At 49.8% G+C, this 14,866-nt stretch overlaps 1 protein-coding gene across 1 annotated transcript in view; it reads right to left on the bottom strand.

Annotated features, from left to right (window-relative positions):
* The window catches only part of DEPDC5 (DEP domain containing 5), a 64,016-nt gene that overhangs the window by 13,040 nt on the left and 36,110 nt on the right, over positions 1 to 14,866 (bottom strand). Inside the window, exons 26-32 of the mRNA XM_014542435.1 lie at positions 14,172 to 14,332; positions 12,276 to 12,393; positions 11,693 to 11,860; positions 10,371 to 10,590; positions 9,695 to 9,828; positions 5,931 to 6,042; positions 2,898 to 2,963 (exon numbers count right to left, since the gene is read on the bottom strand). Of these exons, the coding sequence (XP_014397921.1) occupies positions 2,898 to 2,963; positions 5,931 to 6,042; positions 9,695 to 9,828; positions 10,371 to 10,590; positions 11,693 to 11,860; positions 12,276 to 12,393; positions 14,172 to 14,332 (979 nt within the window). The remainder of the gene's footprint in view (positions 1 to 2,897; positions 2,964 to 5,930; positions 6,043 to 9,694; positions 9,829 to 10,370; positions 10,591 to 11,692; positions 11,861 to 12,275; positions 12,394 to 14,171; positions 14,333 to 14,866) is intronic.

Genomic DNA, 14,866 nt, shown 5'->3' with positions numbered 1-14,866 from the left:
TTTTTTTAAGGGTACTAGGAGTACTTGAGCACTTCTAAAATGAAGCTTTATATCCTCAGCTATGTTGTTAGATGCTGCACAAATTACTCCTGCTAAGTCAGGGCGTCTCAACCTTGACACTACTGCCACTTGGGGACAGATAAGTCTGTTGTGGGGGCTGTCCTGTGTGGGACATAGAGCAGCATCCCCAGCTCCTACCCACTAGATGCCAGTAACACTGCTCTCATTATCTCCCCCAGCCCAGTTGTCATGAATAAAAATGTCTCCAGATAGTACCAAATGTACCTTGGGAGGCAAAATTGCCCCTCATTCTGAAAGAACCATTTGGCTCTCAGTTTGGGGGGGAAAACACACCAAAAACACATAGACTCTGCCAGCACCATAAGTACACGGAGAAAGGCCGCAAGAGGCAACTTGCTATTACCAATCCCCATCTGCTTCTAACCAGCAAGGCTTAGGAACGGGTACTGCACTGTCATTCTAAATTAGAAGCGAATGGAGGACTCGACCCAGCTCTCAGGCACAAAAGCGTGGCTCTTCCGTGATGCCCTCTGGATCCCGGTAATGGGTTCCCTCTTATCTACTGCCCCTGAGAACTGCCACACCAGCCTAAACGGAATGATGTCTCCAAAATTTACCTAATTCCTGCGTTTCATTTCAGTGGAGATGAGGTTAAGGAGTTATCCTCTTCATCAGAAATTGGCAAACATTTTCTGGAAAGGACCAGACTAAATATTTTAGGCTTTGTGGGCCATACAGGGCTTGTGGCAACTACTCAACTCTGCATGGAGAGGCACAGAAGCAGCCATAGACAACGTAAACAAATGGACATGGCTTTGTTCCAATAAAACTTTATTCATAAAAGCAGATGGTGGGCCAAGTTTGCCCATTCCCTGACGCCTGCTCTATGTTCACCTTTCAATCTTTCTATCTTTCTCTCTCTCCTCTCCCTTCCTCTCTGAAATCAATAAAAATAAAAAATTTCTAAAGAAAACAAAGCAAGCAGATTTTATGTATATTTAACACAGAAATGAAACATAAATAAAATGCAATTTAATTTTGTGTAAGTATCTGATTTGAGTAGAGATAATTTTCTAAGAAGTTATATGTCTTCTTAACAACATACCTGGTGGGAGATAAAAAATTTTTCATGTGTCCTCCTAAGCTCTCAACTCTGTTATTTCCAATTGTGGGAACTCATCCACTTTTGTTCTACTGGTGAATTCTACCATGTAAAGCTGTGCGGACTATTACGGGATTTATAACACAATTCTCTTATTCCAGATCTGTTGATCTTTTTAAAATATATTTTTTATTGATTTCAGAGAGGAAAGGGAGAGAGAGAGAGAGATAGAAACATCAATGATGCCAGGGGATTTATCATGGATCGGCTGTCTCCTGCATGCCCCCCACTGGGGATCAAGCCTGCAACCCAGGCATGTGCCCTTGACCGTAAAACCCGGGACCCTTCAGTCCGCAGGCCGACGCTCTAGCCACTGAACCAAACCGGCTAGGGATTGCTTTTTCTTATGTTAAATTCTAATCTAAGTCCAAGAGGGTCTCTTGTTAGAAAGCAAAAGTTTAAGAAGTCCGACCTGAGTCTGTTTTAAACCAAAAATGCAGCATGCCGCCCACACTCAGAGATCACAGATTCTGGATGAGGACTCAGAGGTCCCCGAGTCGAGCAGCTCACTGGGAAGAGGTAGGTGCAGACCACACAGACTGGTGGGCAGAATGGTGCAGGGGCTCAGCTACTCGCCAGCTGTATGCCTCCTGACCAGCTAACATCCTTAAGCCTCAGTGTCCTCATCTAGAAAGTGGGCTGATAATCCCTTGCACCTCACACCCTGTTGGGAAGATCATATTTGCAGAGTCCATCGCATAGTAGGTGGCAGAGTAGGTACTTAATGCTGGTTTTCTGACTTCTATCCAGTAAGGCTCCCTTAACCTCCACCCTTAAACTCTCAAGTCCCATCCTCCTTAGCTTGCCCTGCTCCGCATAAGCCTCCTCAGCTCTCTCAAGTCTCTGTAACTAAGCCGATTTCACACACTCAGGGGTCTTGGTAAAGGACTGGGAGCCCCGTTCATCGTCACCCAGGACCTGTCAGGACAGCCATTGCTAATGTTGACTACAGAGCAGGGGGGTCACGGGTCGAGCCTGTTGGTCCTGGATTTAAAGCCCAGGTCGGCACCATGCTGTGCAAAGTACAACTTCTTTGCCTCTCAATTTTTCCATTTGTAAACTGGCCCTAACACTTCCACCTAACGCACCGGTGACGGCGTGAGGATAAGTGAGATGGTGCTATGTCGTGGCAGATAGCCACTGAAGCATGTTAAGGCTTGGGAGGCCCTTGGAGATCTGGCCCAAACCCTTCCTTTGACAAACGTGTTCAGGGAAGTCCAGTGGCCGGACGAGCTGCCCAGGCCGCACACGTTAGCCTCTGACAGCACACGCCTGTTAGTAAATGTCTGTTGGTTTCCACCACTTCCCGCTTCTCACCCCACGGTTACAGACTTCTCTGATTGTATTAGGAGGGGGGAAAAATAAGGGTCCAGCCCTTAAGCAGGCATCGTTCATGCTGCTTGTATTATATGGACAAAAACACCTCAAAGGGAAGAGGCTGCCACTTGGCGAATCGGTGGCAACTCTGTGGCACAGAGAGGCAGAGGCAGGAAGCGTGAGTCAGCACTGATGCGACCATTTGGTCTCTGACATCCATCATTTCCATCCCCCTCTGCCCTGGCCCAAACCTCGGGTGGGAATGGACGCCTCGGAGACCAAATTCAATGTCAGCTGCCCTTGAATCTCAGCCGAGGTCCCATCCCATCTGTCCTGAGCCGAGCAGAAGGCTTCTGCTGACCGGGCAGGCGTGCATGGGCTGCAGGGTTTGACTGACCTGCGAGTAGAAGGCAGACGACGCTGTGCGCGGACTGCGGACAAACTCCATAAAGAAGGCCCCGTCCTGGAGTCAGAGGAGGAGGAGGCAGTGGCGGCAGCAGGTGCAAGAGAGCGAAGGAACGGAATGTGGACCCGTGGTGAGCCATCAGGGGGAGGAGCGGGGGACGGAAGAAAAACAAAAAACGAAAACAAGGAAGGAAGGAGAGAAACAAGGGCTCATGAAGAGAATGGGGGGGAAAGAGAGATCCACCAGGGAAGACAATATCCAAATGCAAAGCACAAGCAGGACTCGCACCTTCTTGGGCAGAGCATCCCGTCACGTGGAAGCGAGCACCTGGCTTAGAAAGTGGGTCCAAGCTCCCTGGGGCCTCCTGGGAGCCCGGCTCAGAGGCGTGCGCCCTCCCACATAGCTCTCGGCTCCCTTCAGGCCTATGCCCAGGGGGAAGGGGAGGCCGGAGAGCAGCTTGGAGGGGGTGGTAGGGAAGGCACTTCAGGGGTCACTTCTTGGCCTCCCACCAGCCTGGGTGACTAGCAGGCCTCTTGGAGAGATACTCAAGGGCTTGAGGCTTTCAATTCTGTCGGTCCCTAAACATGGCAGCCAGATGGGAGAAGAGGGTTCCATGCAGGAAAAGTTTTTGCTTCATTTTCTGAGCAAACAGGGGATAAAGAGGCAGCAGTCCTTTCTCTTCCACAGCCTGTGTGACAATGTCATAATGTCGGATGCACAGGCATTGGGGGGAGCTTCTGAAACCGCCTTCCTCTCCCCACCTGTCCCTGTGGGCCTCAAGTTGCCACGTATTTGAAACAAAAATGACATAGAAGCCCAGGCAGTGTGGCTCAGTGGTTGAGCGCCAACCTATGAACCAGGAGGTCATGGTTCAATTGAGCCCGGGTTGCGGGCTTCATCGCCAGTGTGGGGCATGCAGGAGGCGGCCGACCAATGGTTCTCTCTCATCATTGATGTTTCTCTCTCTCTCCCTCTCCCTTCCTCTCTGAAACAATAAAAATATATTTTTAAAAAATGACATGGAGGACTTTTCCAATGACCCCTCCTTCCACCTTTCTTATGGCTAAGAAGGCCTCTCTCGTCCTGTCAACATGTTTTTACTTTGGATGCATTATCACTGACACGCGATAGATCTGAAGGCCTCTGCTTTCCTACGACCTTCCTTCGATCCCGTCAGCAGAATCACTGAACTGCCTGGCTGTGTTTGATCAATACTGCCGCCATTTCCCACAGGCCACTGGAAACCGGGGAACCGACCATGACAACACGCGCCTGTGGAGATGCAACCTCGGGTCCCCTTCCACGCATCCCAACCCAGACGCTGCCTGGAGACATCGCCAGGCGGTTCTGAGCATGTCAGCCAGGGCTCTTCGCGCTGGCCATCGCATCACACCTGTGCTTCTCCTTGAGGACACGGGAATCCACACCGGGCATGACGGGTGGCCATCCGTCTGGATTTTAGTGTTCAGTTGGAAGAGTAGGAGAGTGTTCTAAATAGCACTCAAATATCGGGTTGTTGCCACATTTTAGCCTGAATGCTGGTGGCTCTATAATTTCTCTACCTTTCAGGCCTGTCCCTGGCACTCTTTCTAACCCTCACAGATGGCAATGAGCAGAGGTCAAAGCGAGGGTACTTTGGGATTCTCCTTGTTCCATCCGGTCCCTTCTCTGCCAGAACATACAGAAGCAGAGGTGCTGACACTGCTGAGATGTAAATACATGCAAGTGAGGATGGGAGAAAAGCTTTTCCTTGACCCACAGGTCATTCCTTACGCACAGACTGTCCTTAGAACTGCACCTGAAGTCACAGCAAACTACAGCCTGCAGGCCACATCCAGCCACTGGCTTATCACAGCCTGTGAGCTAGGAGAGGGTTGTAACTGCTTATGGAAGTACCTATGCAAAAGCCTTGAACTTGCCTCTTGGCCCACAAAGCCTGTATTCCTCAAGGTTTGCCAACCCCTGATCTGCAGATTTTACAAGCTGCCTATAGACTCAGTTATACTTTTTCTCAGATTTTAATCCCTCCATCCTTGTAGTCTAATGCCAGTAATTTATCCTAAAAAAATTACCAGCAATGTGGCCAAATTATTATCTGCAAAGATGCTATTTGCAGTATTATTGATAATTGTAGAATAATTATAAAAATGTATGGAAGAATTTTCAAAAGTTGTTTTTAAAACCAGATGAAAAAAGTAAATTATAAATGAAGGGCCATCCATCTGATGAAATATTCTATCATTATTTTTAAAAATAATTCTTTGGAAAAATAATATGGGCAAATGTTCATGACAGGGAAGTAAAATAAATAAATACCAAGGTGGATATACAATTTGACCACAATTTTGAAAAGAAAATACATCTATTAAATCTCCTTCATTTCTTCTTAATGGAGAGCAGATAAAAGGACATCTGATCGGCTCACCTCCCACACCAGACGATCTCAGGGTCTGGATTTCCCAGAGGCGTGGACAGAGCCAAGGCTACTGGTCTTAAAGGTGTGCGAAGCCCGACTACAGTTCCCACCCCTCTGCTGTGCCTCCTATTCTGCTCAGAGGCCCCAGACTCAGGTTGTGTTTTTTGTGGTTGTTGTTTTCAGGAGTCTAAGCAAACTGACGGGAATTTCATTATCAAAGAGTGAGCTCTCTCATCCTGGACCTTTACTTGTAGATAATTTTAAAAAAAAGAAAAAGAAAAACAGTGAACTCATGGCAGATGCTTCAGGAGCTTCCTACCTGCCCTCCGGGGGAGCCGGAGAGGTGGCTACAGGACAACCAGATGGCCAGTTCCAAGGCTCAAGCCAGGCCCTGGGCCGTGACCAGTACCGTTTAGCCCGACTGCTTTCCATCTGCCTTTACCGAGCAGCCAGCCTCCTTACAGTTCTGAGCAGGAAAGTTCCTCAGTAAAAGTAGTCACGCTGCAAAGGGCGCAACACAGGGCAGACCGGAGTCCTCAGCACACCAGTCCTAGACCCCACCCTTGCCCATTGGGTCGCCCGTTCCCTGCTGGAGTGGCCCCCTTTACCTTTCTCGGGCTGTCCACGTAGGTGGGAGTCATGGCAACGCTGCTGCTGCTCTCGGCGGGCTGGGCGGAGCTCTTGCCACCGTGCACAGCTGCCTGCTGCTCTCCCAGGCACCTGGAAGGACAAACACGCCCGTGGCTCGCTCAGAGCCCCTGAGGAAGGACCCACGGTAGCCAAGATGACACGAAGACAGCGCTGTTGCTGTCATCTTTGTTTTTTGTTTGTGTTTTTTTTTTAAATCCTCACTTGAGGATTTTTTCCCATTGATTTTTAGAGGGAGTGGGAGGGAGAGGGAGAGACAGAGAGAAACATCGATGTGAGAGAGACACTTCGGCTGGTTGCCTCCCCCACACACCCTGACTGAGGTGCTCAAACCTTCAACCCAGGTACGCGCCCTTGACCAGGAATCGAACCCATGACCCTCCGGTGCGCAGGCTGATGCTCTAACCACTGAGAAACACCAGCCAGGGCTCAAAAACTTTTCTTTAAGGTTTTCTAATATCAAATATTTCTCCAATCACCTTCAAAAATTTCTTGGCAGTTTGTTCAAAACAGGACTCAACTAAGGTCCCTACACTGCAATACGCTGTCTCTTAAGTCTCTTTCAAGCTATAAACGCCTTCTTATCGCTCTTGTCCCTGCCATTTATCTGTTGAAGAAAGCAGCTCGCGTGTCCTGTAAACAGACGGCCTGGGAGAGCCGATGGCACCCTTCACTGCGCATCCCGTTCCTCTGGGCCTGCGCTTCCCAAGGCCGAGAGACGATGATGACAGGCGTGGGCAGATCGACGTTCAAGGGCCAGCCTCCTCCCTACGCGCGCGTGTGCTTCTGTCTGGAGGCCCCTCGTCCCTCTCTGGCGACGGCAGTTGCCGCTGATCATCTCTGCTGATCTACGCGTCCATTAGAGCCCACACATGTGATGTGCTATCATCCGTCCCCAGCTATTCCCTGGAATACTGAGAAAAAGAAAACTTCCCCACACCAATGACTTGCTACTCTGGGGTGCAGTTCATACAGGAAAAGCGGAACAAGTGCTGGGTTCCTTCCCTTGTCCCCTCGCATCACTGTCTGCCTCCTCCTGCCACACAGCCCCCCCTCCCCCTCTCACTGTGTGGTTTCTTCTGAGCCCCACATGTGATCACACACTGTGACATTCCCTTGGGTAGGCCACGGCCGGGAGAGCAAGGCCAGGAAGTCTTGGCTACCCACAGAGGCCTCACCTGATGCCCATGTCAACCCCCATTTACTGAGCTGCCGTCCGGCCCGTGGACTAGCAATCAGGGATCCAGGGACCCTGTCCTTGCCCCTGGAGGCTCCTTGTCTAATGGCTCAGGGGATGGGGCAGCCACAAAATGACCAGTCACACGTATTGTGCATGTACATATGTGAGAACATGCGTAGGGGCACACGGCCTTCTGCCGGGAGGGCAGCACCAAGGCAGTAACAGCCGCCATGTGGGGGGTCTCTGCTCGGACTCAGCTGTCATCATTGTCCTCATCTACAGGAGCAGCGAAGCCTGCTGCTGGGTACCTGCTGCCCAGACGGCTCACGGCCACGCTGCTCATGGGCCCAAGGCCAAGATCCCCGGGGCCGCCGCCTTCCAGGAGGGCCTGACTGAATGGACACGCCTCCGAGAAAGATGGGAGGGAAGTGGAAGAAATAAGCACAGTTATGCTGGGATGGCAGGACTACAGGGGACATTTAAAAATTATTTTTCATGCCTGGCTGTGCTGGCTCAGTGGTTGAGCATCGACCTATGAACCAGGAGGTCACGGTTCGATTCCTGGTCAGGGCACATGCCCGGGTGGTGGGCTCGATCCCCAGTGTGGGGTGTGCAGGAGGCTGCCGGTCAATGATTCTCTCTCATCATTGATGTTTCTGTCTCTCTCCCTCTCCCTCTTCCTTCCTCCCTGAAATCAATTTAAAAATTATATTTAAAAAAATTCTTTTTCATAATAAACAAAGTTGGGTCAGCTTGGGGCAGGAAATTAAAAAAGCACACAAATGAAAAACGCTGTGTGAGCAAACACTGTACGAAGGTCTGCTCCCTCTGTTCTGCCTCCAGCACTGAGAGAACGCACCACGTCACAGAACAGTCCTCGGGAAGGTGCGGATCTCGCCTCTCTGTCCTGCCTCTTGCTCTGGGGCTAGCTGAGTCTCGGCCCTCACACGGGACCCCTCCTCCCCCCACAAGCCATTCTTCCTCTTCCAGGCTGAGCAGAAGCAGGCTCCTTGGAACGTCCTGAATGGTGACTCACTGACACATTAAAATAAGACCCCCCACCCCCAGCTTCACACCCTTCCCAGCAACATATGCTCCTTGTTCTTTTTTCCAGCAGGAAAGGCCTACGACTAGTTGCAGGGAGAACCTGCCAGGCAGGGTCCTGGGGACTCTCCTTGGGCACATGAAGGTATTTTTGGAAGAGGACCCCTCAGTCCTGAGCCCAGCCCCTCCCAACTCTCTTCCTCTCATTTGCTCCCCGTCAGCCTGCTATGTTCTCCATGTCCCCACCTGGATCCCTTCCTTCCCATGTCACCATCACCGTCCCCCACCTCTGCATTCTCGCCTGGGCCAGTGAGAGCCCACCCATGGGCCCCTGCCTCCTGGGCCCACCCACCGGGCCTTCCTACACGTGGGGCTCAGCTCTGAAAACACCACTTCTGGCAAAGACACTGAAGGGCTATTTCATGATGTTAAGGGATTGCTGTAACTTTTTAGGTAAATAATGGTATCACAATTTTGTTTTGCTTTAAGAAAGAGTACTTATTTCTCAGAGACATACTGAAATGTTACAGAGGAAGGGATACATGTGTGGGATTGAATAAGAAATTAAAAAGGAAGATGAGAGCAAGTGGGATATAAATGAAACGAGATTGGCCATGAGATGATAACCAGTGAAGCTGGGTGATGGGTAAATGGGGAGTTATTATACCAGCCTGTCTATTTTTTTTAATCTGTCTGAAATTTTCCATGAAAATAAAAGGCCTTTTAAAGGATCGTTCTTGCTAAGGTAAGGACAGCCTGAACCCAACTTCCCACGCAGCCTTTGTAATGGCATCTCCCACTCGGCCTCATCCTCACTCCATGTCACTTCCTGGAAGCTGAATGGATGCGGGCTCCTGCTGGGACCCTCACACCAGACACAGATGGTCTAGTCCCCCATAACATCGCGTCCAGGGACCCCTGCATCCCTTTCTCCATCATTCACATCTATTGTCCACCTACTACGTGCCAGGGACAGCACACAGCCTCTGTCCTCAGCGCACAGAGTAGTCGAGAGAAGATGAGCGAACCAGGGGCGGCCTGGAAGAATACTGACGGACACAGGCCCAGGATTCCGGGAAGCTCCGAGGCTCCCTGACCTGGCTGGGAGAGTTAAGGGGGCACAGGAACTGCTCTGTCATGTGACATGTAATCCTAAACTTGTCTAAACCCACAGAATGTACAACACCACGAGAAAACCCTGAGGTAGATGAACTATGCCTTTGGGTGACTATGTGTCGATGTAGCTTCATCAGTTGTAATAACTGTACCACTCTGGTGGGGGATGCTGATGAATGGGGGAAGATATGTATCGTATATGTGTGTATGGGAAATCCCTGGACCTTGCACTCAATTTTGCTTTGAACCTAAAACTGTTCTACAGAATAAATTCTACTAAAAACAAAACAAAACAAACAAAAAAAATCAACCAACCAAACAAAACCAAAACCCCTCTCTGGGCCACTAAGTGTAGCTGGAGCCTCTCTCCGCCCAGGCACTTACTTCTGGCTGGCCTCCATCTCCAACAGGGCAGACAGGGCCGAGGTTCCCTTCTTCCCAACCGGGGGGCCGGCCGCCTCGAGGGAGTGCGTGGAAATGGGCCCCGCCATCTGTAAGCCTTTCATGGCGGCCCCTTTCTGAAGCAGAGAAAAGAGACAAGGCATCAGCCCCAGGGGCCCCTCAGTGGAGGCATGACGCTGAGGGAGAGAAGGCAGCTCCGAAGGGTCACATATTGTGTGATTCCATTCATAGGACATTTGGAAAAGACGAAAAGCGTAGTGCTGGAGAACAGGCCACCGGCTGCCAGGCATGAGAGATGAGGGGAGAAGGTGGCTATAAAGTAGGGGTGGGGAACCTTTTTATTTACAACATCATTCGAGGGCCACACAAAATTATCAACTTAAAAATTAGCCCACTCGATTTGGTCGAACATTTAATGAACTTCTAATGCCTTGGCAGGGCCCGACCAAATGATTTTGAGGGCCTTATACTGCTCGTGGGCCGGACGCTCCCCACCCCTGCTACACAGGGTGGCATGAGGGAGATTTTTTTTGAGTAATGGAAACTATTCCCTATCCTGGAATCTCCTGGAGTCTCCTGGAGGGGTCCCTGAGATATGAGGAGACGGTTCCCAAATCCCAGACCAAGCGCCGTCCCCAAGGGGCCCCGGAACCCTCACCCGCATCATGCGATCTGAGCGGTGGCGCCGGCGGATGCGGTTCAGGCCCTCCACGAAGCGGATAAAGCCATCCAGCAGCTGCCACTCCTCCTCGTCGGCCCGGGGCCGGTCCCCATAGATGTCGCAGTGGGCTTCGCCCTCCGTGATGCGCTTGGTGGCAGTGACACAGGCGGGCAGCAGCAGGAAGCGGGTCCTCCAGAACTTCAGAGACTCGATTAAGCTGTGGAGGAGCCAAGAAAAGGGGGTGGTGGTGAGAAAAAGTAGATCATGAAAGCACCATCTCAACCCTCTCCCCGAAGTTGATGTGTGAGGGACCCTCTCCCCATGATGTGCCACAATTCAGGGGGCTTCACTCACAACACAAGCTGGCTGTATGCCAAAGATAATTAAAAAATAAATTCTGAAAAAACAAAAGAATCGACCTCAAGGTCACGGTTCGATTCCTGGTCAGGGCACATGCTCGGGTTGCGGGCTCGATCCCCAGTATGGAGTGTGCAGGAGGCAGCTGATCAATGAATCTGTCTTACCATTGATGTTTCTATCTCTCTCTCCCTCCCCCTTCCTCTCTGAAATCCATAAAAATATATTTTAAAATAATAACAAAATAAAAATTTTAAAACCCCACAAAAACACAAGCTCAGGAGGAGGAACTGGAAGATTGCATTTGCTTATTGTTCCCAGAGATGCCAGAATGCTTCTGTGCGTCCGGCCCGGGGGCGTTGTGGCTTTTTAATCCCCGCAGTCATAAATCACACAGAAAATTAACAGCAAAGCACCACAAAGTGGTCAGGAAAACGTTAAGAGAACATGACCTGCACTGACATTCCACCACCAAGTTTTCTGGCTGTTTGTTTTTAGGTGGTAAAATCTACGTAGCAAAGTCTACCAATTTAATGACGGTTACGTGTCCATTTCGGTGGCATTAAGCACATTCCCACGGTTGTGCAACCATCACCACCATCCATCCCATCATTGAGTTTTTAACCCAAATGCAGACGTGCTTTTGTTCTTCCAGGTTCTTCTAAAACCGACATCATTTTGTAATCAAAGGCCGGAAGCGTTAAAATATGGATACACCCAAAGAACTTGTATGCATACATGCATAACCCATGGACACAGACAATAGGGTGGTGAAGGCCTGGGGCGGGCTGGAAGGGTCAATGGGGGGAAAAGAGGGACATATGTAACACTTTCAACAATAAAGATTTAAAAAAAAAAATAATAATAAAATAATAAATGACTAAATATTGTTTAGACAAAAACAAACAAAAAATATGGCTACACCCAAGGTGGCCCAATGGAAAGCCGAAGCACCCTCCGACCTGAAGTCCTCCGAGCCGGCGGAGCAGATGTACTGATCTAAGTAGTTCCACTTGTACTCCTCCAGCCGTTCGTGGGAGAATTCCACCCAGCAGGACACGAACTCCGAGTCCGAGTGGGAAGGGCACAGGCTGTAGGTGTAGTGGATCTGGGCCGATTCGTAAGGGTACCTGAAACAAAACGGCCCGGCCGGAAGTCCAACAGAGAACCTTCCCCGATTCCTCCCTACCTTTTCCAAAACACTTAGCACCCTCTTCAGCATTCAACCACCTCATCCCCGGGGGCTGGCAAAGGAGATTTCTCAGATCTCAACTTTCTCCTCCTTCTCTCCTCACATTCTTCATTTTCACTTGGCTTTTTAAGAATCAGGCGAAACGTTATAAACGGAATCAAATCCCTTTTGGAAGTCTGGGAGCTATAACCCTAACATAACCCTAGGAAACAAAACAGTAACTCCAGAAGAGGACAACACTCACTCCAACGCCTCCGTGTCAACTGCGTGTGACACATGTAACTGAGTATGTGGACAGCATGTGGACACAACGCAGGACAGGAGCTGGAGACCTGACCTGTCCCAGGACTCACTTGGGCAGGTAGCGCGTCACTGTGATCATCTTGTCCTTCAGGGTCACTTTGTGGAACGTGCGGCCCATGCTCAGCCAGTACTGGTCCTCCTCCTCAGGGCGGTTTCGGGACACCAGGCCTGAGAGAGGAAAAAAAATCATTTTCTACATGTGGTTGCAGGTCATTCCATTAACAGGCAATTGCCTCTCTTCCGTATAGATTCAGAAAAGGAGAGACAAAAGAGATACTTTCTTTGGAGGGTAGTTTCATGAAAAAGTGTTATCCTTTGGTAAAAAAAAAATGTTAAAGTCCTGAAGTTAGCAGATTTTTCCGTTATGAACCAACCAGCTACAGATCAGAGCCTGGGGCTGCTGATAGCACCTGGATGACACACTCAAAGCCGAACAGCTGGCGTGGCTCAGTGATTGAGCATCGACCTAGGAACCAGGTCATGATTCCATTCCCGCTCAGGGCACATGCCCGGGTTGGGGGCTCGATCCCCAGTGTGGGGCCTGCAGGAGGCAGCTGATCCATGATTCTTTCTCATCATTGGTGTTTCTATCTCTCCTTTTCCCTTCCTCTCTGAAATCAATACAAATCTATATTTTTTTAAAAATGAAGCTAAAATAGACCCGGTACTCAGAAAGGTTCCTATTCAGTAGAGTCCAGAATAGGAAAAGAAGGCAACACGTGATAAAGATCACAGGGGGCTTTCAAGGAAAATCCAGAGGGAGTCTGAGGCTTCGTCATCAACAACGGGGCCTGGACCGGGTGACCACCGAGCTCCCTCTAACAAAACCACACTTCTCTGATCCTCTGGCCAGGGGTGGCTTAATGGAGCCAAAGACAAGCGGAGATTTTGAGCTGGGTGGCTCGGGGAACAGGGGTCTCATTAGCTAGACGGAGGAAGCAGAAGATTAATGGTTGCTCATCGATTGTTCCAGGAAGTGACCGCTGCTTTCTGATTCCAGGCACCCGCACTTAATTTTCTCTGCCTGCGTCACTTTAGAAGGGCTCTTCAGCGCCTGGCTCCAAGTCAGCCGGCGTCACCCAGTCTCTGCCACTGATTAGCCCCTGTCACTCACAGATGACCCCCCCATTCTTGCTCCAAGTCAGTAAGTGTCAGTGATAAACAAGAGATGACTCCAGAATAGAGAAAAAAAAAAGAAAGTATAAGCTTCAGGTTTAGGTGACATCTGAGAGCCTGCCGTCTGCCAGGCACCATGTCAGAAACAAATGCAAGTTTCTGGGTCTAGAATAGTCCCTGCGAACTCTAACATCTCAGTCACAGCTCAGCAGAGGTGTCGCCCAAGCCAGGCTATGACATTCCTGAACTTGGCCATTATCTTCCTTAAAAGCATAGCTATAAATGAGAGTTTTAGGCTAAATCTGTGCCTAGTGGAGACTTTATTCCTCCTGTAAAGTAAAATTTAGGGGGGAAAATTTGTGTTGAAAAACAATTACTCCTAGCCGTACTGGTGTGGCTCAGTGGTTGAGCATCGACCTATGAACCCAGAGGTTACTGTTCAATTCCTGGTCAGGGCACATGCCCAGGTTGCAGGCTCCATCCCCAGTGTGGGGCGTGCAGGAGGCAGCCGATCCATGATTCTCTCTCATCATTGATGTTTTTCTCTCTCTCTCCCCTCTCCCTTCCTCTCTGAAATCAATAAAGATATATTTGAAAAAGAGAAAAGAAAAATAATTACTCCTAAATTTATCTATTCCCTACCGTCTTGAGAGTCTACTTGCACAAATGTAGTAGAAAAGAAAAAATAGAGCCCTAGCCGGTTTGGTTCAGTGGATACAGCTTCGGGTCTGTGGACTAAAGGGTCCCGGACCCTCCAATAAAAATGTATTTTTAAAAAGTTACATATATATATTTTAAAAAGAAAAAATATAAGTGCAAGGAGAACTCACCTCGGCTGTACAGGGGGCTGCTGCTCAGTGGGGGTGGGACGGCGGGGTTGGGTTTCTGCGCCTTGGGCTGCACTATGATCTGATAGCCCTGCATGAGACGCTGGCAGATGAACTCTTCGAACACCTGCTGGGCCGTCATCTGCACACCCTCCTCGTCCCTCCTGAAAAAGCCAACGATTGCTCACACGCATATGCTTAGCCCAGGGCGGAGTGACACGCGGAGTCCACACTCCCATCCTCTCCTTCGCTTCAACCCCACAAGCCAGCCCTGATAACCATTCCACGGTGGTTCATAAAACTAACAGTCTATAAATCCGTTCTGGGAGAAATGATCGGTTCAAGAGGTGGAAAAAGAAGGCAGGTAATTCGATGCCCAAATGAATAGTCTTAGAAAAGAAGATCCGAACAACTGTCACAGAAAACATGAGAAGGGATCAATGAGGGGAAATGGTTAAAGGAGGCGGGTCAACAGAACTCCAAAGAAAAATAGACAGCCCAGCTGGTGTAGCTCAGTGGTTGAGCATCGACCTATGAACCAGGAGGTCGGGGTTCAATTCCTGGTCTGGGCACTTGCCCGGGTTGTGGACTTGATCCCCAGTAGGGGGTGTGTAGGAGGCAGCCGGTCCATGATTCTCTCTCTTCAGTGATGTTTCTATCTCTCTCTCCCTCTCCCTTCCTCTCTGAAATATATATAT

The sequence above is a fragment of the Myotis brandtii genome, unplaced genomic scaffold, assembly GCF_000412655.1.
Source record: "Myotis brandtii unplaced genomic scaffold, ASM41265v1 scaffold303, whole genome shotgun sequence".
Lineage (NCBI taxonomy): Eukaryota > Metazoa > Chordata > Mammalia > Chiroptera > Vespertilionidae > Myotis > Myotis brandtii.
Note: the sequence above shows the minus strand (reverse complement) of the source record. Positions and strands in the feature narration are given on the sequence as shown.